Here is a 23504-nt window from a genome sequence, read left to right as displayed (position 1 = left end):
ACGTGCAGCAAAAGCCCTGGCAGTGCAAATTCCGTGCTGCAGTCGAGGGCGGGAAAATCTCGTCTTTGGTAGGGGAGTAGTGGGGGGAGGGGAAGAGCCAAACTTTTCAGGAGACCCCTCAACGATCCTTGTCTCTTCTTCCCAGATCCAGAAAGAAAGAATAGAGAAGGCGGAAGGAAAGGACTCCCCGCTTAGGAAAAAAAGGGGAGGGGGCGGGGGGCGGGTGGGCCACGAAAGGGCAACCAGGCTTCCAAGTGAACCACCAGGAGCGGCTGCGGTGGCGGGAATACGTCCAGCAGCCCACTCTACTAAGCCAGCAGTCCGAGCGACCCGGGGAGCTGCGGGGTGGGCTCACCCTTGGCCACGGGTCCTGGAGTCTGCGCGGGTGGGGGCGGGGGAGGAGCAGGCGCTCGGCTTAGCGCAGGCGCACAGCGCGCCTTGGTTGTCAAACATGGCTGAAGTGCCGCCGCTGCCGCTACTGCTGCTGCAGGGAAAATGCTGAGCCCTCCTGGGCCCGGTGGGCGGCGGCGGCAAGGGCGGCGACGGGCACCTGCTTCCCGGGCGCTGCGGCGGCGGCCATGGCCCGGCTGGCCGACTACTTCATCGTAGTAGGCTACGACCACGAGAAGCCAGGTAAGGGTGTGGGGCGGGCGCCGCCCCCGGGCCTCCCCGCCCCCGTCCCCCCCCCCACTCCCCGGCTGCTGTCCAGTGGGCTCTGCGGGGCTGGGCGTCGCAGCAGGGAGGCGGGGAGGGCCGGGCCGGCCGCGGCGGAGCGGGAGGTCGGTGTCCGGCCTTCGTGGCTGGGCTGAGCCTCACGGTGGGCGTGAGGGACCGGCACGAGGGGAGGGGGAGGGGAGAAGAAGGGGAAGAGGCCGCGTCCGCGGGGGCCCAGGGAGGCCCAGCTGGGCCAGCTGGGGGCGAGTCCGGGTGTTGCGACCCTCGCTTCGGAGGAGGCCGGGTACCAGGGGCAGCGCCCTGGTGCCCGCGGGATTGGGCCAGGATCTCAGGGCTAGGAGGGCAGGAGCCAACTGTGTTAAGTTCCTCGGGGATAAACTTCTGCCCTGCATCCTGAGTGAGTAACGAGTGACGCAGGGGGCTGTCCTCTCCAAAAGGAAATGCTGAGAGAGTCCAGTGCTACCTCACCCCTTCCTTGTCGGAGGCCTGTCTAGTCACCGCCCCAGTGAACCCATGGTACTGGGGAACGGGGTCCTTGCAGTTTTAAACGTTTCTAGGAAATGCTCCCTGTTCTTTCAGGACAAGATATGGTAGTCATTTCAGAGTGTCTGAGGACTATCTTTTAAGTAAGGACAGTCATCCAACCGCTGAAGGTCTTAATGTGTGACTAAAAAACCTTTTTTTGGATTAAAAAGGTTTTTTTGAGTATAATTGACACACAGTGTTTAATGCATGTTCTAATCTTCTAATTCATCGCAAAATTTTCTTCATAAGGAACAGTTTGGCAAATGCATTGTATTTTAATTTCATCATTGGACTTCTGCAACTTAAGAAAATTCAGGGTTCATGCACGTTTATTTTTGTATTTGCATTTCTTTGTATTCTGTAGCTAAGCATAATGTAATAAATTGAACTAGAAAGCACATGTATTTCAGGTTAATTCCAGTTGCACATTTGCAAGGAATTTCATACAGCAGCTGGTAGTCCCTACATCTTTCAGAGGAGATGCTGAGATTGTGTTTTGCTGATGGTTACAGTCATCTGTAGCGTCAGAATGTCATTGTGCTACCCATTCTCTGTCAACTCCTCCTTTCACTATTACTCTTCTAATTTCCTTCAGTGGGAAATTTTTATTTAAAAACATTTTTTTTTTTTTTTTTTAATGTTTACTCGTATTTGAGAGAGAGAAAGAGCGTGAGCAGGGGCGGGGCAAAGAGAGAGGGAGACACAGAATCCAAAGCAGGCTCCAGGCTCTGAGCTTTCAACACAGACCCCAATGCAGGGTTCAGACTCACAAGCCTCAAGAGCATGACCTGAGCAGAAGTTGTCGCTTAACCGACTGAGCCACCCAGGTGCCCCAGTGGGAAACTTACATTTTTTAATCTGTCACTACTCATGACCTAATGGAGGTCAATTGTTAAGAGAAGGGGTTGGGCTGTATTTAAAGTATCTTCTGGCTCCAACATTTTCTTATTTCCTAGTAATTTTGCATTCTGCAGTCTCTTACCAACAATATGGAGAATCACAGTTTATTTATTTTTTTTAATATTTATTTTTGAGAGAGAGCACGCAAGTCGGTAGGGACAAAGAGAGGGGGACAGAGGATCCGAAGCAAGCTCCACACTAACAGCAGAGAGTCCGATGTGGGACTCAAAGTTACAAACCCTGAGATCATGACCTGAGCCAAAGTGGGTGGCTTCTCGGCTGAGCCACCCAGGTGCCCCAAAATCACAGTTTATTTTTAACATTATTTCATTTTTAGCAACATTGTTTTTTCTCACTTAAGAAAATTGAAACAATCACAAACTTGCAGAAACTTGCAAATAAGGTAGGAAGAACTTTTTTCCCTGAACCATTTGAGAGGAAGCTGCTGACCTGATGCCTTGTCATTCCAGAATGCTTTAGTGTGCATGTTTTTACAAAAAAGGATATTCTCCTTTAATCACAATACAATTATCAAAATCAGGAAATTTATGTTGATATAGTACTCCATCTAGTTTTAAGCATTGTTGATAGTGCTATTAATCTTTCTACTGGCAAAAGGATCCCATTCAGAATTATTTGTTGCTTTTATTAGTCATGTCTCTTTATTCTTCAGTCTGGAACAATTCCTTCATCTTCTCTTGCTTTTCATAACCTTGACACTTAGGAAGATTACAGGGCAGTTATTTTGTAGAATGCCCCTCAGTTTGGGGTTATCTGTTCTCCAGTGATTAGATACATACAGATTATGTACTTTGTGTAGAAATATCACAAAAAGTGATGCTCATTGCAGCCTATCAGGTGGTACACAATTTCAGTTTATCCCATTATTGATGATTTTCACTTTGATTACTTGATATAAGCAATCCCTGCCAGGCTTCTTCGATATAAAGTTAATATGTAATTGTTAATAAATCATTTTGTGAGGAGTACTTTGAAGCTCTGTAAATATCTTGTTCCTCATCAAGCTTTTCTTTTTAAATGTTTATTTATTTTTGAGAGACAGAGAGAGAGAGCTGGGGAGGGGCAGAGAGAGGGGGAGATACAGAATCCAAAGCAGGCTGCAGGCTCTGAGCTGTTAGCACAGAGCCCCACATGGGGCTTAAACTGCAAGATCATGACCTGAGCTGAAGTCAGATGTCAGACTCTTAAACTGACTGAGCCACCCAGGAACCCCTGTATGATTTTTTTTTTTTTTTTTTTTTTTTTTTTTTTTAGTGGATTATATTCTGTTACTATTTATTTTGATGTTTAGATTGTTTCTTATTTGGCCAATGAGAGCCCATTCAGTCTGGCTTCTGTGTCTTTATGACATATCCCCCTCATTCTTTGAGCATGTGTTTACTTTTTGGCATGAGAAAGTTTATCCTATACTATATCTGCCTTAGTCCTGCAATTGGCCATTTCTCTAGGGTCCCTGAATCCTTTTAGTGGAGAATGATTTTTTTTTTTTAAGTTTGTTTGTTTTTGAGGGAGAGAGAGAGTGGGGGAGGGGCAGAGAGAGAGAGAGGAAAAGAAAGAATCCCAAGCAAGCTCCACACTGTCAGTGCAGAGCTGGATGCCAGGCTTGATCTTATGACTATGAGACCATGACCTGGAGCCTAAGAGTCAGACACTCAACCGACTGAGCAACCCAGGCGCCCTAAGAATGATGTTTTGAATTGTTTTCAATGTTTATTTATTTTTGAGAGAGAGAGAGAGAGAAAGAAACAGACAGACAGACAAAGCATGAGTTGGGAAGGGTCAGAGAGAGAGGGAGACACAGAATCTGAAGCAGGCTCCAGGCTCCAGGCTCTGAGCTGTCAGTGCAGAGCCTGACGTGGGGCTTGAACTCACAAACTGTGAGATCATGACCTGAGCTGAAGTTGGATGCTTAACTGACTGAGCCACCCAGGGGCCCCTGAGAATGACATTTTGAAGCTAAGATCTCAGTGCTAGTATTTTTATTGCTGTTCGGTTGTTAGTGCTCTCAGACCCTCTTAATGGATGAAGTTGGGGAATACATAGATGTATGTACGCAAACACATTTACATATATTTTTATTTATCTGTATATAGTGAAAATGATGAGTTTACACTAATACCTCCAATTTCAGTATGACACTCCAGGGTCCATTCTAGTTTTTTTTTTTTTTTTTTTTTTTCATATTTGTAATACTCTTCTTTGATAGTGAGAAATCTGGTTTCCATTATCCTTAATATATTTATTCAATCCTCCTGTATTTGACCAATCTTTCATATTTTCTACCTCCTCCTCCTCTCCTGGATGCCTTTCTTTCTCTGCTGATCCTTCCTTCTATCCCTCTCACTCCACTACCCTTCTCAGGATCTAACAGCCTATACCAGGATATTCTGATAAAGGGACACTTTCCTCAACCTACTCTGACTCCCCATATCAGCTTCCCCATTGTTTGTGGATATATTTCTCACTCCACTTAGGCTCTGATACCCCACACTGGGCTACTTTCATGTGAATACATCCTCTTCACTCTGTTCACCCTAGTGCCCCATGCCAGGTTGCCCTTCTGCATTGACACCCTTCTTCCAATACTTGAGCTGAGAACATTTTTGAACGACCCTTCCCACATGGACTCCTTCCTTGGTTCACTTGGGCTCTGACAACCCGCACCCCACCCAGGGCTGTCATGACTACTCACCATCCCACAGCAGAGAAAAGGAAGATTATTTTTTATTTTTTGTTTTTTTTTTAAGTAAACTCTCCGCCACATGTGGGGCTGGAACTCACAACCTCGAGGTCAAGAGTCTCATGCTTTATAGGCTGAACCAGCCAGGCACCCTAGGGAAGATTATTTTTTTAATTAACAGAATCCAGAAGCTTTTATAAACTATAGAATTTGGATAGTAAAATGTATGACTTTATTATAATTTCTTTACTTGGGATAATTTTTCTTTAGTCATGTTTATCAAAGTGTAATTTACATATAATAAAATCACTTTTTTAACTGAACAGTTTAAAGAGTTTTGACAGGTGTATACATAAATGTAGCCACTACCACAATCACAGTACAGATATCGAACATTTCTGTCCCTACAGAAAATTCTCTCTGCCCCTGTGCTGTCAGTTCCCTCCCTAGCCTCTGGCAATCATTGGGTTTGTTTTCTGTCCTTTTTTGTCTTTTCTTAGAATAACATCTAAATGGAATTATATAGTGTTTAAAAAAATTTTTTTTAAGGTTTATTTTTGAGAGAGAGAGAGAGCGCTATCATGAGTGGGGAAGGGGCAGAGAGAGAGGGAGACACAGAATCTGAAGCAGGCTCCAGGCTCTGAGCCCACTGTGGGGCTTGAACTTGTTGAACCCTGAGATCATGACCTGAGGCGAAGTTGGTGTTTAACTTACTGAGCCACCCAGGAGCCCCTGGAATTATATAGTGTTTTTAATGTCTGACTTTTTTTCACTTAAAAAAAACATGTTTGAGATTTATCCATTTTGTATGTATTGTCAGTTGCTCCTTTTTATTGCTGAATATGATAGAATTTATTCATTCACCATTTGGCGGACATTTGAGTTTCCAGTTTTTGGCTATTATGAACAAAGTTATTCTGAATGTTTGCATACATTTCTTTTGGATATGGTTTCATTTCTTTTGGATAAATACATGGGAGAAGAATTGCTGGGTCATATAGTAAGTGTCTGTTTAACTTTGTGTGAAACTGCCAAACTATTTTCCAAATTGGCTGTGCCATTTTGCATTCTTTCCAGAAATATATAGAAGTTCCAGCTGATCTTTTATTTTATTTATTTTTACTTTCTAAAATTGAAACTTTTTTTAGCGATTCTAGTGGATATGTAATCATATTTCATTGTGGTTTCAATTTGCATTTTCCTGGTGACTAATGATGTTAATCACCTTTTCATGTGCTTACTGTATTTGAATATTTTTTTGTAAAGTTTCAGATCAAATTTTTGTTCTTTTCTATTGAATTGTTTGGCTTATTTTAAAGGTTTTTTGTCTGTTTGTTTTTCACTTTCCAATACAAGTCCTTATCAGGTGTTTTGTAAATAGTTTCTTTCAATCTGTGGTTTGCCTTTTCATTTTTTTACAGTGTCTTTTGAAGAGCAGATGTTTTAGTTTGGGATCACTTTGAAGACATTTGAACACTCTTATGTCTTGAGTGGTATCCTTTGAATAGTCCTTTTTATGTGAAGCCCTCTGTTGAAACTTATTGGAAGAAAATCCACTAAATCTGTGTACTTGTTTGAATTGTAAGTGAAAAACAAACCTAGTTCATTCTGTAAATCTTTATTATGAAGTTTTCTTTGGGAATTACTATGATTTTATTACCTGTCTCTAAAAGCTAATCAGATTATGATAATATGGTACTGAAATATTGTATACTTAATACCACAGTTTTCCTGCATTTAATCCGTGCCCTCTATATATGTTCCTAAAGTTACTTTTCATTTAGTAACACTTTTTTTTAGTAATACTTCTTAGTTAAATTTTTTCATATATCTGCATTAAAATTGGGTTGGAAGACAACCTTGTCTTTTGAAAAATTGCTTTTACAAACTGTTAAAAATAATTAATGCAATTTGAATTGTATCCAAAACAATGGTAGCAGACACATAGTAGATGTTTGGTAATGATGTACTGAATGAACACACAATTGCTGAAAATATGGAAAATACAAAAAGCTATAAAGAAAGAGTGTGGTTATAAAAGAGTAACAGGAAGGGAGTGCTTGGGTGGTGCAGTTGGGTAAGTATCTGATTCTTGATTTTGGCTCAGGGCATGATCTCACAGTTGTGACATTCCAGGCCTGCATCAGGTTCCGAGTTGAGCATGGAGTCTGCTTAAGATTCTATCTCTCTGGCCCCCTGCCCCTCTCTCTCCCCACCCACATGCTCTCTCTCAAAATAATAAAAAATAAATGAATTTTTAAAAGGGTAACAGGAGGAATTTTTATGTTGGTAGAACTATTTTGTTTCTTGGGGTTTTTTTCTTTCCTTTTTTTTTTTTTTTAATTTAAATTATAGTTAGCATACAGTGCAATATTAGTTTTAGGAGTAGAATTCCATGGTTTTTATCACTTATATATAGTACCCAATGCTCATCACAAGTGCCCTCCTTAGTACCCATCATTCATCTAGCCCATCTCCTACCCACCTCCCTCTGTCAACCTATGGTTTGTTCTCTATCATTGAGAGTCTCTTATGGTTTGTTTCCCTTTCTTTTCCCTACCCCATATGTTCATCTGTTTTGTTTCTTATATTCCACATATGAGTGAAGTCATACAGTATTTGTCTTTCTCTGAATGACTTCTATCACTTAACATAATACATTCTAGCTCCATCCACGTCATTGTAAGTGGCAAGATTTCATTCTTCTTGGTTGCTGAGTAATGTTCCATTATATATATGTATATGTATATATATGTACATATACATCACATCTTTATCCATTCATCAATTGATGGACATTTGGGCTCTCTCCATAGTTTGGCTATTGTCCATGCAATAGAACTATTTTGTATCTTGACTAGGTGGTGGATACATGAACCTACATATATGATAAATCATATGGAAGTGAAACACACACACACACCAATGTGAATAAATATAGTAAAACTGGAGACTCTGAATAAGAAATTGGATTGTATTAGTGTCAGTTTGCTGGTGTTGATATTGTTCTATGATTTTATAGGGTGTTACCATTGGGAGAAACTGGGTAAGGAGAAATGGGGTTTCTGTGTTATTTATTATTACAACTATCTCAAAATTAAAAAAAAAATAATTCAAAAAAGTTATAAAATAAAGCTATTTTATTTAATAAAATAAAGTTATAAAATAAAGTAGATACAAATATACTCATAGTATTCTTACTTTTTCCTTAATGTTGATGACATAAGGAAAGATTATTCTATAAAATTCCAGGAAAACATCTTCAGTAGATGTTGTTATTATATCTTATGGGTATATCAATTTGACTTCATCATTTCACTTTATTATTGGATATTTAATATGTTTCCAGTTTTGTGCTCTTATAATATACTGTCATGCTAAGGAGAATATAACTTGAAAACCACTGATTTTTATGACAGATTGATTTTGATAATTTGAAATTAAGACTTTATTTTCCTGACTTTGCATATGACTCTGGCACAATATTTAGGAAATTAGGAAATACCATGTTTCTAACAGGTGAGCTTATTTAACCAAGACTGTTTATTTTTCTTATTGTTTCTTCTACTTTACTGAAATTTGTCCAAGAAAAATTGATAATGACCACATGGGTTAAATCCCTTAATGACTTTTTTTGTTGTTTACTTTTCTTTTTAAGTTAATTTTTTTTTTTTTTTTTTAAGTAGGCTTCATACCCAACATGGAACTTGAACTCATGACCCTGAGATTAAGAGTTGCTTGCTATACTGACTGAACCAGCTGGGCACTCCTCTTTTTGTTTGCTTTTGCTGTCCATTAATACATTTAGAATTTAACCGATTTATCTAGATATATTTAACCTGGAGTCAAGTATCATAATTATTTGAGGTTCTTGTATTCTTTCATATCAACTCACCTAAGTATATTAGCAAAAGATTTGAAATACTTCTTAGGTGTTTCATCAGTTTTATTTAGGCAGTATAAGTGAGATAAGCTAAGAGGTAAACTTATGCACAATACCTGTCCATATAGGTTGAGACACTTTAAAAACTGATTATTGGTTATTATGGAACTATTGTAATTCATAGTCAGCCTGGGTTCCTTCCCCCATTCCCCATTCTTTCTTTCATCCTTTCTTTCTTTTCTTTCACAAGCTGGGGAGAGGGGAAAGAGAGAATTCCATGCTCAGTGCAGGGCCTGATCCCATGACCCTGGGATCATGACCTGAGCCAAAATCAAGAGACAAGTTATGTAAGATGAATAAGCATTGCCATGGGGATAAGAGGGTAAAGGAGATTATAGCCAGGGAGAGAAAAATGTAAATATGTGACTGTCTTGTTCCAGGAGTGGAGAAAAGTATAGTGTAGATGGGAATTGACGTGAGCTTTGCTGGAGTGGGTTCAGATAAAATTATGAAAAGTTCTGTATAGGCTATGGAATTTAGCCTTGACTCTGTAGACAGTGGGGTCTGTTGAAAAATGGGGGTCTTGAAAAACAAGAAACAATATAGAAATAGGACTCAAATGGCAATGGACTAGAGGAAGAAAGACCAGTGTGAGAAAACTCAGGAACTTTTACAGGGAATGGAAAGGAAGGTATGGAGTCCAGAGAAATTTGAAAGCTCAAATTAGCGAAATTTAGTAGTGAAATGGATGTGAGGGGTAAAGGAGAAAGAGTAGTTGAGGGTAACAAAGTCTCTAGCTAGTTAATTGGGCAGGTAATGATGCTATGAATGCAAATAGGGAATTCAGGAGAAGAAATAAATTTGGATGCAGGAAAGAAATACTGAGCTTAGTTTTGGATATGTTAAATTAAAGGTGCTTGGGGCGCCTGGGTGGCGCAGTCGGTTAAGCGTCCGACTTCAGCCAGGTCACGATCTCGCGGTCCGTGAGTTCGAGCCCCGCGTCAGGCTCTGGGCTGATGGCTCAGAGCCTGGAGCCTGTTTCCGCTTCTGTGCCTCCCTCTCTCTCTGCCCCTCCCCCGTTCATGCTCTGTCTCTCTCTGTCCCAAAAATAAATAAAAAACGTTGAAAAAAAAAATTTAGAGGTGCTTGCCTATAATCAAGGTAGAGATGTCATTTAGGTGTTGTTAGATATATGGATCAGGATGTAAGAAGATAAGTGAAAATTTGGCAATTACCAATAACCAACTGATTGTCAGATATAACAACAAAAAAAATGAGGTTGTTGAGGAAATGTGTATAGGGTGAAAAAATAAGTAGCCTAAGAAATGAACCCAGAGAAAATTCAATATTTAAGAAGTAGATGGAGCAGTAATAATTAGGAGTGGTCAGAGGTATTGCAAGAGAACCAAGATTGTGTGATATCATGGAAACCTTGGGTGTAGAGAATTTTGAGGAGGAGGAAATGATGAATAAATATCAAAAGCTCTGAAGATGTAATGTATAATGAGGACTATCAGTAGTGTCTTAGTCCATTTGAGCTGCTGTTACAACTGTAACACTCATTGCTGTCTCATTGACTGAGTGGCTTAAACAACAAACATTTATTTCTCACAGTTCTGGAGGCTGTGAATTCCAAAATCAAAGCCCAAGCTGATTCAGGGTCTTGTGAGGCCTGGCTTCCTGGTTCATGGCTAGTGGTCTTCTCATCATGTCTTTGCATGGTGGAAGGGACAAGAGAAGTCTCTGGAGCTTCTTTTATAAGGGCACTCATCTCATTCATGAGGACAGAGCCCTCATGGCCTAGTCACCTCCAAATATCATCACTTTGGCTCCACCTTCAAATGCTATCACATTGGGAGTTAGGTCTCAACATATGAGTTTTGGGGTGACACAAATAGTCTTACTATAGGCTCATGGACTTGATAATAAGGACAAATAGGCTCATGGATTTGGTAATATGGATAGTGACTTTAGAACATTACAGTAGAGTTGTGGGGGGCCAAAGCCAGTTTGATAAATGCACGTCCTAAGTCGTGTGCTGTATAAGCCTCACCGAATCCAATTTATTTTCTCTTTAGAGCTCATGATGGTGTGAACTTCCCATAGCTGTGGGAAGTGAAAGAGGAGTCAGAAGTGATGTAAAATTCCAAACATGAAACTCTGGGATACTTGTGATGTCATGACTTAAATAGGTGGTTGAAAATATTTTTCTGTTAAAATTTGTCTTTGTGGGGCGCCTGGGTGGCGCAGTCGGTTAAGCGTCCGACTTCAGCCAGGTCACGATCTCGCGGTCCGTGAGTTCGAGCCCCGCGTCAGGCTCTGGGCTGATGGCTCGGAGCCTGGAGCCTGCTTCCAATTCTGTGTCTCCCTCTCTCTCTGCCCCTCCCCCGTTCATGCTCTGTCTCTCTCTGTCCCAAAAATAAATAAAAAACGTTGAAAAAAAAAAATAAAATTTGTCTTTGTGGACTTGGAAGATGGTGGGTTTTACTTCATAGCCATCCAAATCGAGACTTCAGAAAAGGGGACAAGTAGAGGCTGGACACAGAGACTTGACAGTCATTAGGATAGAGCTATGGCCATGTAGATAAGGACTTAAACCCTAGAAAGAACCTGGGTCCTAATGATTTATAGTGAGATTGTCATAACTGCCCTCTGAATTTTTATTTTTTACATGAAAGATTATAACCTCATATGGTTAAACCATTATAAATTAGAGTTTTCTGTGTAGGAAATCAAGAGTCATGAAAAGTGAGTCATAGAAAGTGAGGGAATATTTCTCAGTGTCAGGTATGGCAGAACGATCAGTGACACGTGGAGTTAATCAAGATCTTTCCATTTCATAAAATGTTAGAGTTATAAGTTAACTGTACAGATTGTTTAATTCAGTCCACTTTGTGGATATGAAACCAATGCACTGGGGTGCTTGGGTGGCTCAGTCTGTTAAGCATCCAACTCTTGATCTCAGTTCAGGTCTAGATATTGGGGTTGTAAGTTTAAGCCCCGTGTTGGGTTCCATGTTGGGTTTCATGCTGGATGTGGAGTCTACTTTCTTCTTTTCAGAAAGAAACTGATGCACCTGGTTGCACCACCCACCCACCTCCTCTTGTGAATGGTTACACCACTGTTGGGTGGCAAATACTGGGCTAGAAGTTACCTAAGCCTGTACTCCTGTATACCATGCTCTGATTTGAGAATTTATTCAAGGATAGTCTTACCCCAGAATTGTTACAGCTGGAATCTTGTGTTGTAAACCAAATTGCAAAACTTAAAGCAGGAGAAAGGATAGTAAGTTGAAACAGGAGATTAAGACCATTTGTTTGAGTCATCTGATTTTGAGAGGTAAGAATATCTGGTTGGAGGGCTGCCTGGATGGTTCAGTCAGAGGAGCATATTAATATCTCTTGATATTGGTGTTGTGAGTTTGAGCCCCACATTGGGTGTAGAGATTACTTAAAAAAAAAAAAAAAGAGTATCTGGTTGGAAAACTTTGAACACTTTATCTTAAGGATAAAGGCTTTATTATTGTTACTGTTTTGCAGGATGTCATTTTTTTTATCTGAGTTGTCTGGTTGATTAGTGCTTAGTTAGATATGTTTGAATTAAATTGCAGAAATAGGTCCAATGAGAGTTTAAAAAAATGTATAGGACAGATTTGAACGTAAATGAAGGCAGAACAATGAGTAGAAATGGATGGAGTTAGAGCAATTGATGCTGGAGAGGGTGGGTGGATAAGTATGGGAAGAAAGTTCCTTAGGACTTGGGGTCTCAAACACATTCTGTGTACAGAATACAAGTGTATCAGTGGGCTCTGACTCCTCCCTTCTAAAGAGTGTGTATTTTGGAAAATAAAATTGCCATTTGATTAGTCTTGGAGATATTTTATAATGGTGTACATAAAAACATGTCACTGATCACCTGTGGGGATTTTGTGGGAGGTGACAAGTACCATAGGCATTTGATAGAACCAGAAATATACAGGTAAACTTAGCATTAGTGGATAGGGAAATACAGTTTTGGGTATTGGGAAAAGATAGTGGTAAAGTGTGTTGAGAAAGGTTTCAGGGTAAGCTTTTAAATTTTAGATACAACTATCAAAATAATGAATTCCTAAGAAACCTAACCTCTCAAAATAATTTTTTGAGCAACAATTTTATTTTCCAGTTGTAGGTTAATTTATGTTATATATTATGTGCCTGACATGATGATCATCTTCATTAAAAACTGTTATAAAAATGAAGACACTGACTAAGTTACTGTGTTGGTAGTAGACTAGTGTTTATTTATTTTAAATATTTATTTATTTTGAGAGAAAGAGAGTGGGAACTGGGGAGGGCAGAGAGACAAGGAGAGAGAGAATCCCAAGTAGGCTCCTTGCTGTCAGCGCAGAGCCCAGTGTGGAGCTCGATGCCATGAACTGTGAGATCATGACCTGAACTGAAATCAAGAATCGGATGCTTAACTGACTGAACCACCCAGGCGCCCCTAGTATTTCTTAATTTTAAAACATTGGTATTGTCAAAACTGAGATCATTAGGTATTACAAGATTTAATGCCCAGTTACTTAATTATTGCTGAACTTGAGTAATGACTTGGGTTATGAAATTATTTACAAAGTAAAGGCTGTTCATTTAAAATTCTCATTTCTGTAATCTACCTTTTAAAGGAAAAGATAACTTATAGTTTCATAATTATTTAACTTTTTCTTATACTTATGTCTTCATTTTAGAATTTTTCATTAGAGCTTTTACTTATTTTTATTTTTTAGTTATATCTGTGTTTCATTGTTTACTGAAAAAATGAATGAAAGTTTTGCCTATGGAAATATTTCATACAACTGCTGCTTAAGTTTAAATGAATTTGAGACAGGCTAGGTTTAAAACAAAATTTATGTACAGTTTTACAGATATCGATTATTCTAGAGTATAGGAACAAAAAGAAAAAAAAAAGCTTGTATTTTAAGGGGACCTTCACATTATTATAGGAAAATACCAGAGAAATAATCTTTACTTTTCAAGATGTTTTAACAATACTACAGTGTATTGTATGATAGCTACAGTTTAGCTCTCTAGCACTTATGAGCTCTCCAGCACTGCCATAACACATCTTGCAAATTTGGTGGCTTATAAAAACACTTATTTTCTCACAGTTCTGGAGACTGTAAGTCTGAAATCAAGGTGTTGGGAGGGCACTGCTCCCTCTGAATACTCTAAGGAAGGATCCTTCCTTCTTTTAGTTTCTGGTGGCTCTAGGCTTCCTTGGTTTGTGACAGCAATCACTGATCTCTGCCTCATTTTTACATGGCTTTCTTTTGTGTCTCTGTGTCCAAATCTCCTCCTTTCTCTTATGAAGACAATAATCATTGGATTTAGGGGACACCCTAAATCTAGGATGATTTCATCTTGAGATCCTTAGCTAATTACGTCAACAAAGACCCTATTTCCAAATAAGGTCACATTCTGGAGTTCTGGTGGAATTTTGGGGGTGACACTATTCAACTTACTATAAACATAGTGGCTCATGAAGTTTTTATAATGCTTGCTGTTTGTACGTATTAGGAAATTTATCTGGACAGGATAGTACAAAATACAAGACTTAATTAAAAAATAATTTTGTAATAATTTTGTAATAGGTTGTACTTTCAAAAGGCAAATATATTTAAAAAAAACCATTCTCATAACATTACAAGTTAAAACAACACTCAGTGTAAATATTTGGGTGAATAATATACTATGGAAAAGTCAGAATTCCTTGGAATACACACACACACACACACACACACACACACACACACACACAGTTTTGCACATAGTTTTTAAAAAGGTTTAGATCTATGTGTGTTCTTTTTTAAAAGTTTTTTAAAAGTTTATTTATTTATTTTGAGAGAGACAGCGTGAGTGGGGGAGGGGGAGAGAGAGAGAATCCCAAGCAGGCTCCACACTGCCAGTGCAAATCCCAATGCAGGGCTTGAAATGATAAAGCTGTGAGATCATGACCTGAGCTGAAACCAAGAGTCAGATGCTTCACTGACTGAGCCACCCAGGTGCTCCTAGATCTATGTATGTTCTTTGTTGTAAATTTTACTTGTGCTGGGGTGTCTGGCGGGCTCAGTTGGTAGAGCATGTGACTCTTGATCTCAGGGTACTTAGTTCAAGCCTCACGGTGGGCATGGAGGCTACTTTAATTTTTTTTTTTTTTTTTTTTTTTTTTTTTTTTTACTTGTGCCACCGGTTCTCTCCGTATTGTTGTGTTGGGAAAGCCAATCGATATTTTCTTTAGATGTGTCACACAGCTTACATTTATTTAGGCATTTTCTTTATAGGAGAGACTATCAGATTGGATCTTCAGTTCATTTAAAAATACTGAGCATTTTCATGTATATTATCTCACGGACTCTTGATAGAAATACAGTGAGTTACCCTGTGGGGTCTATCAAAGTTAAATAATTTGCTCACTTTCATACTGATTTTAAATTGAATTAAGTGGGATTAAATGGTACTCAGATGATTTTCTAACTTTAAATCAAAACTTTTCTTAATAAATACATTGTAGGGACTGGGGAGTGGAGAAGATTGAGGGAGAAGAATAGGGAGGGTTTTTTAGGTTAGGGGACAGTAGTAGTAGCAGATGTACTGAAGTGATAAACAATGAGTAGATTCTCAATTTGGCTGAAATATTAGGACTGGAAGAGAACTGATAAGTTATAATATTGGGACTTGAACAGAGAACTTGTAAGTAATAAATGAAGATTATATTAGAGTAGTAGGACTTTTTCCCCCCAACTGTTTTCATAGGCCAGTTACTTTTCATTGCATTTTTTTCTCGTTCTTCTGCACTTTATCTCTTGAGTTGAAATTCTTGATACTTTGGAAAACAATATTTAAAAACCTGTTACATAAGAATGTTCAAAAGTATTTCTATAGGAGAACTTGCTTTCATAAGAAGCAGAGTAATTGCCTTTGATTTTAAACTGGTGGTCTGCTCTCCTTTCTTTACAATCTGTGCATCTTGTTTTACTCCTCTTGACTTTTCCTACTTGGGAGATCTAGTTTCTGACTGATCTTTTTCTGCTTGGCTCTTAAATTCTTTTTTTGTCCAGATGATTAGAAATTCTGCTCATCTATTTTTCTACCCAGTTTTGACTTATACTGTCATGGTTCTAGTATATCAGCACCTTGCTGCTTTCACTTACCTGTCTATTGCTAAAATTGTTTTATATTTTATTTATTGTAGTAATACATTCTCGTTATAAACATTTCAAACATTGCAGAGGTTGCTGAATCTTGGCTGTAGTACCCATCTCATCAGATCTTGTCACAGTTAGATTCTAGGTACTTTTACAGAAATTTTCTAGTTCTTTTTTATTTACTATTATTTTTTAATTGAAGTATAGTTAAAATACAGTGTTATGTCAGTTTCAGTTGTACAATATAATGATTCAACAATTCTCTACATTAGTGCTCATCACGATAAGTATACTCTTAATCCTTTTTGTCTAGTTCACCAGTCTGGCCCCCTCACCTCCCCTCTGGCAACCACCACTTTGTTAACCTGCATTTAAGAGTCCATTCTTTGTCTCTTTTTTTCCTTTGTTCATTTGTTTTATTTCTGAAATTATATATATGAGTGAAATCATATGGTATTCATCTTTCTCTGAGTAACTTGCTTAGCATTATACTCTCTAATTCCATCTATATTTTTGTAAATGACAGATCTTATTCTTTTTTATGGCTAAGTAATATTCCATTATATATATATATATATATATATATATATATATATATATATACACACACACACACACACACACACATATATATATATATACATTTTTTTTTTTTAATAGAATCCCAGTCTTCCAATGTTGGCAATGGAAGGAAAGCCACCACATGGGACAGGTTGACTTGACCTCAGAGCTCCCCACCTCTTCTGTTTCTCTAGTGTTTTTATAGAATGCTGCTTTTTTCTTAACATTCTGGCCTAAATAACTCTCTCCCTGCCCAGTCATTTCCCTTTTATTTGTTGAGATACAGCTGAAATAAGACTTTTTTTTTTTTTTAAGATTTTTTTTTTTTTTTTTGAGGAGGTGTGACTGGCTGGCTCAGTTGGTAAAATGTGCCACTCTAGTGGCACTCTTATGGCCACTCTGGTGGCACACTGTACCGAGTGAGCCAACCAGACAACCCTGAAATAAGACTTTTCTAAAGGCTGAAAACAAAACAAGGATAATGAAGCTAGAGAGTAACTTTCAAGTCAGTCATCTGGTTTGCAAGGTATAGTTTAGGCCTGTTTGATCTGTGGTCTCTGAAAGAGATACTGTCCTAGCTAGCTTATGGCCTCCTGTCATATGATGGAGGTCATTTTTCCTGTCAACATGTTTCCTTAAGTCTAGGCCTTCGATGGGGGTCAAACAGTCCATTCCTGTTAGATCTATCTAAGGTACACTTTCCTGGTTCTAGTTTCCTGTCCAGGGATCTGTCTCTTCTGGATGATTATACCAAGACTGTGTTTCAGGAGATATTTCATTCCTTAACCATGGTCCTTAAACTATGGGATAAGCTGGACTGCTATATTAGAATTCAGATAGGAAAAGAAGAATGTACCACATACAGAAATGTGGGAAGAGGACATCTTTTTGTACCTGTTTTCCACCCATGGTCTCAGCATTGACAAAACTTTGATGTTACCTGGAAACACGGTCATAATATTCATGTACAAATCAAAGTGCAGCTAAACAAGCGTCACATTCTCAGTTACTTTTAAAAGAAAAATAAATTCTGTAGAACTATGTGTTCATATTTGTTTTTAATTAATGCTTTGTAATCTTTCCTGTTTGATTTTAATCTGAACAAATAATGATACCATTTTCATTACTCAGTAAGCATGAATGTTAGTTGAAGCAGTTTTTAAAAAACAATAGTTTGAGTCTCCAAACATCTAAATCCTGGGCTGATTTAATTTGTACATTCAAATTGAAATAGTGTTTTCTGAAAGCTGTCCTACCACTTTTGTTTTTGACCAAAAAAATTTTTTTTTGTACATTTACCTACCACTGGATTTGACTTAGATCCTATAGAGAGTGCTATCTACCTTTTTGATTTATTTTCAGCCCTTCAAGGCATCATTGTAGATTAACGCGAAGGCCCTCAGGAAAATGACATATTCCTGGGAATTGACCACATAGTCCTCATCCTGGTCCAGGTCCTCCATCACCTTTGCAGTGTTGGCATCCTACAGCTTTGGGCCAGTGGTGAGCTCTTTCTGGATTGGCTCCTTTGGCTCCTTCTTGGTCAGGGTGTTCTTGTCACCTTCCCTCCCTGAGTACTTATGGAAGATGGCCACGAGGAGACCAAAGCCCTGATCAGGTGACATGCCATGGCTGGGCGCTGGGCTCAGAACAGGTGGTTAGGAGAGCATTGAGGGACTGTTGAGGGACCTCTTACCACTTTTTTTTTACTCTTTTGTAGAATGAGTCTAGTTTTTCTACTAATGATTAAACAATAACTAGTTACCAAAGCATCCGATTAAAATATCAAACTAAAACAGCATAACTGGTGTTTTATGCACATGTTATGGCTCACTAGAGATTATGTATTTTTAATGGACAATTTTGGAGAAATGGTATGGTGAAATCACCATTTTGCCAAGATGCCATCCTACTGGGTGTGAAGTGATGTACTGCTGACATTTTAACATGTTTTTCTGGAAGTTTTTGTGTGCATTTATAGGTATCATTTTATTTTCCAGTGTGATTTCTTTTGTTTTTTTTTAATGTTTGTTTATTTATTTTGAGAAAGAGAGAGAGGGAGAGGTAGAATTCCAAGCAGGCTCCATGCTGTCATCATAGAGCCTGACATAGGGCTCGATGTCATGAACTGTGAGATCATGACCTGAGCTGAAATCAAGAGTTGGATGTTTAACCAACTGAGCCACCCAGGTACTCCATCTTTTTTTCCTTTAATTGAAGTATAATTGACATACAGTATCTTACTAGTTTCAGATATAGTGATTTGATATTTTTATACATTATGAAATGATCCCCACTGTAAGTCTAGATATAGACACTGCTCACTCTCTCTGTCAAAATAAATGAACAAACATTACAGTATTATTGACTATGTTCCCTATGGTATATGTTATCATTTTTATTTTACTTGTTACAAAAGAAGTTTGTAGCATCTATTTTCTTATGCAATCCGTATTTTTATTTTTTATTTTTATTTTTATTTTTAATTTTTTTTTTCAATGTTTTTTATTTATTTTTGGGACAGAGAGAGACAGAGCATGAACGGGGGAGGGGCAGAGAGAGAGGGAGACACAGAATCGGAAACAGGCTCCAGGCTCTGAGCCATCAGCCCAGAGCCTGACGCGGGGCTCGAACTCACGGACCGCGAGATCGTGACCTGGCTGAAGTCGGACGCTTAACCGACTGCGCCACCCAGGCGCCCTGCAATCCGTATTTTTAAAACTTAACTGCTTATTACTGGCAGCTTTCCATATTCTAGTTTGTCTGATATAAGTATGGCTACTCCAGCTTTCTTTTGGCTTCCAGTAGCATGATAAATAGTTCTCCATCCCCTCACTCTCAATCTAAAGGTGTCCTCAGATCTCAAATGAGTCTCTTGTAGACAGCAAATAGATGGGTCTTGTTTTTTTATCCATTCTGATACCCTATGTCTTTTAGTTGGCGCATTTAATCCATTTACATTCAGTGTTATTATAGAAAGATACGGGTTTAGAGTCATTGTGATGTCTGTATGTTTTATGCTTGTAGTGATGTCTCTGGTACTTTGTCTCACAGGATCCCCCTTAGGATCTCTTGTAGGGCTGGTTTCGTGGTGACAAATTCCTTCAGTTTTTGTTTGTTTGGGAAGACCTTTATCTCTCCTTCTATTCTAAATGACAGACTTGCTGGATAAAGGATTCTCGGCTGCATATTTTTTCTGTTTAGCGCACTGAAGATATCGTGCCAAGCCTTTCTGGCCTGCCAAGTTTCAAAGGAGAGATCAGTCACGAGTCTTATAGGTCTCCCTTTATATGTGAGGGCACGTTTATCCCTTGCTGCTTTCAGAATTTTCTCTTTATCCTTGTATTTTGCCAGTTTCACTATGATATGTCGTGCAGAAGATCGATTCAAGTTACGTCTGAAGGGAGTTCTCTGTGCCTCTTGGATTTCAATGCCTTTTTCCTTCCCCAGTTCAGGGAAGTTCTCAGCTATAATTTCTTCAAGTACCCCTTCAGCACCTTTCCCTCTCTCTTCCTCCTCTGGGATACCAATTATGCGTATATTATTTCTTTTTAGTGTATCACTTAGTTCTCTAATTTTCCCCTCATACTCCTGGATTTTTTTATCTCTCTTTCTTTCAGCTTCCTCTTTCTCCATAACTTTATCTTCTAGTTCACCTATTCTCTCCTCTGCCTCTTCAATCCGAGCCGTCGTGGTTTCCATTTTGTTTTGCATTTCGTTTAAAGCGTTTTTCAGCTCCTCGTGACTGTTCCTCAGTCCCTTGATCTCTGTAGCAAGAGATTCTCTGCTGTCCTGTATACTGTTTTCAAGCCCAGCGATTAATTTTATGACTATTATTCTAAATTCACTTTCTGTTATATTATTTAAGTCCTTTTTGATCAGCTCATTGGCTGTTGTTATTTCCTGGAGATTCTTCTGAGGGGAATTCTTCCGTTTGGTCATTTTGGATAGTCCCTGGAGCAGTGAGGACCTGCAGGGCACTTCCCCCGTTCCATATTCTAAATATATATTATATGATAGCACTAATTTTTATTAGCTAAAAATTCTGTTTATTATTTTAACATATAATTTATTGTCCATACAGTCATTTTACCAATTAATCTCTTATGATTAGACATTTTGGTTATTTGTAAATTTTTGCTGTTAAAAATAGTTGCCTGTGAAGAATCCTCCTAGCTAAATCTTTGCATTCATCTTTAATTTCTTGGGATAAAAAAGAGGCCAGTAAAGTTTAGTAGTTAAAAGCAAGGGATTGAGCCAGATGATCTGAGTTTGATTCCTGGTTGATTCCTCTTAGTAGTTCTGGCCTTAGACAAGCTATGTAATTTTTCTGCGTGTGAGTTTCTGTATCTATAAAATGGTATAATAATAAATAGTATCACCTCATAGAGTTGTTTTGAAGATTAAATGAGTCAGGTGCCTGGGTGGCTCAGTCAGCTAAGCATCTGACTTCGGCTCAGGTCATGATCTAACAGTTCATGAGTTTGAGCCCCATGTCGGTCTCTGTGCTGACAGCTCAGAGCCTGGAGTCTGCTTCAGATTCTGTCTGTGTCTCCCTCTCTCTCTGCCCTTCCCCTGCTCATGCTCTGTCTCTCTCAAAAATAAATAAAAATTAAAAAAAAAGATTTTATGAGTTAATTTCTACAAATTATTTAAACAGTGTCTGGCACACAGTGTTAAGTTTTAATTTCTAACAGTAGAATTGCTAGGTCAAAGGATAGGTATATTTATGTTTATACTTATAAGTATATTTATGTGTTAATTTTCTCCTCAGCATCCTTTCCTGTGGGAAGCTGTTGTCTGTTTCCTGTAGTCCCAGAGAAAATGCTAGTCCTAGTTACTCCCACCCCCTATCTTAAACTGGGCTAAATAGAGCCATCTCTGGGTCTTTTCTTCTGGAAGAAACAAGGAAATCTCTTTCTACAAGGATAACTAAGGTTGGAGACCGTGACCAAGTTGGGGGTGCCAATGTGTTTTTTCCCTCCTGTGTTTAGAGAGTCTGGCTGAATATTGAACAGAGTCAAAGATAGCCAAAACATGAGGGAGAGAGTGCGAACTTTGAAAACATCATTTAAACTTCTGGTTCCAGCCATTCTTGAAAGCCAAAAGAACATTAAAAAAATAGTTTTGAGGTGTATTGTTCAATTCTCTTCCAGAAGGATTGTGTTAATTTTTACTCTCATTTCCTTCAGGTGGATTTTAATTAGAAAAAAATCACTTAATAAGATTCATTGCTTAAGCAACAACAGAGGAAACTGCAAAGTCTCATGAAGGTGAGAAAGCTAAGGAACTGGAGCAGGGATATGAGACCTTATACCTAATTCAAATTATGTCTCTGCAGTGTTACAAGTTGTTACTTGTCTTTGGCCTTTATCATGTCCTAAACATATTTAAAACCAGTGATCTGAGTTCTGAAAATTACAAGGTCTTCCCTTGAGGGCAATATCCTATGAACAGAAAAATCTTTAAAACTGGAAAAAAGTCCTTTCAGCAGAGATACTTCTATTATTTTAGCAGACTACTATCTAATGGATGGTGAATAATTATTTACTTAGTATTTATCAAGTAGACAGAGTTGTAGAACTTTCTTTTTTGGTGATTTCCCTAATAGACTGAGTTTGGAGAAAGAATTTTTATCTTCCTTGGAAAGGCTCATTTTCCATTGGTGAGACCCTTCTGTAGATAACTTCTTTTCCCTTGAGCCTTTGTTTGTAGCTCTTTTATATATTTTATTAATTTATAAGGTCAGTACCATGATTTGAAGAAAACAACTTGTTTGGGAACTTGACATCTCAAGGTATTTTCTCCTTTAAGCAAATATTCTGTCATTATATTTTATGTAAAATATAAGACATGAAAACTTGAAATTGAAGATTTTTTTTATGTTTTGAGAGACTGAGTGTGCACATTCTTACAGCAGGGGTATGTACCCAACAAGTGGCTCAATCTCACCATGAGATCATGACCTGAGTTGAAATCAGGAGTGGGATGTTTAACAGACTGAATCACCCAGGCGCCTCAAAGATTCTTGTTTAAAGAAAATGACTAGTTTTGGGACAAGTTTTTAAGTGAAAAATATCTGTTTATAGTTAAGGACATCTGCTTGTAGGTAAAAATACGTGCTTTGTTTTTTCCAGATTAAGCTAAGTCTAGTTACATTTAGAGAAAGAAATCAAGTATCAGAACAAGCTTGGAAAATAATAGTATGAAAATTAATTTGCAATGGAAAGTGGCAGTTGGGACTGGAGTGAATTTTACAAATGCTTTATATAATTGTCCCACGCGGTTGTATGGAATTTGAAAAGAATGTTACTTGTTTTTCTTTTGAGACAGATGTTTTACCAAATAATTTTAGCCTGAGTAAACCAAGATCCACACAGGATTAGATTAATAATATCATTTAAAAAAAAAAAATTTTTTTAACGTTTATTTATTTTTGAGACAGAGAGAGACAGAGCATGAACGGGGGAGGGGCAGAGAGAGAGGGAGATACAGAATCGGAAGCAGGCTCCAGGCTCTGAGCCATCAGCCCAGAGCCCGACGCGGGGCTCGAACTCACGGACCGCGAGATCGTGACCTGAGCCGAAGTCGGACACTTAACTGACTGCGCCACCCAGGCGCCCCAATATCATTTTTTTTAAAGGAGGAAAGAAATGAGAGGGAACAACAATAAAGATTGATTTAGGATGGTGAAAAACTGAAGGTTTTTGAAAATACAAGTTAACTACATTACCCTTCTACCTCCCCCAAATTTTCTTTTACTGCTATTGTTAAGATTGTGTGTTTGAAGAATGTGATTGTAGAAGAATGAAGGATATTTGAAAACACTATAGCATTTGATAAAGTCACCACAATATGTTTCAGGAGATTATAGGATAATATTCTCTGGCCTTTTTAAATTTTTTGAAAGATGGGATGCGCAGTTTCTATTAATATGACTGCCACTTATCAAATACCATATGTCAAACTTTATCTGGTTTTGTTAATTTCTCTTAACTATATAAGGTAGATGAAGTTACCGAGATTTGGAGACATTAAGTAATTTGCTCAGGGTTACATAGCTGGAACTTGAGGCA

The 23504-nt window shown here is 38.4% G+C and overlaps 1 protein-coding gene and 1 long non-coding RNA gene across 5 annotated transcripts in view; both read left to right on the top strand.

Annotated features, from left to right (window-relative positions):
- Positions 1-403: 403 nt before the first annotated feature.
- The window catches only part of SBF2 (SET binding factor 2), a 484561-nt gene continuing 461460 nt past the window's right edge, over positions 404-23504 (top strand). For 2 of the 4 annotated variants that reach the window (XM_058688209.1, XM_058688205.1), the window contains exon 1: positions 404-633. In XM_058688209.1, the coding sequence (XP_058544192.1) occupies positions 579-633 (55 nt within the window). In that variant the 5' untranslated portion in view covers positions 404-578. The remainder of the gene's footprint in view (positions 634-23504) is intronic. The other 2 variants (XM_058688206.1, XM_058688208.1) reach the window with 2 other exon arrangements.
- On the top strand, positions 3372-12212 carry LOC131487462 (uncharacterized). The gene is made up of 3 exons (XR_009249749.1): positions 3372-9597; positions 9827-10925; positions 11159-12212. It is a non-coding gene; the product is annotated as an uncharacterized LOC131487462 (long non-coding RNA).

Source organism: Neofelis nebulosa, chromosome 10 (assembly GCF_028018385.1).
Source record: "Neofelis nebulosa isolate mNeoNeb1 chromosome 10, mNeoNeb1.pri, whole genome shotgun sequence".
Taxonomy (NCBI): Eukaryota; Metazoa; Chordata; class Mammalia; order Carnivora; family Felidae; genus Neofelis; species Neofelis nebulosa.
Note: the sequence above shows the minus strand (reverse complement) of the source record. Positions and strands in the feature narration are given on the sequence as shown.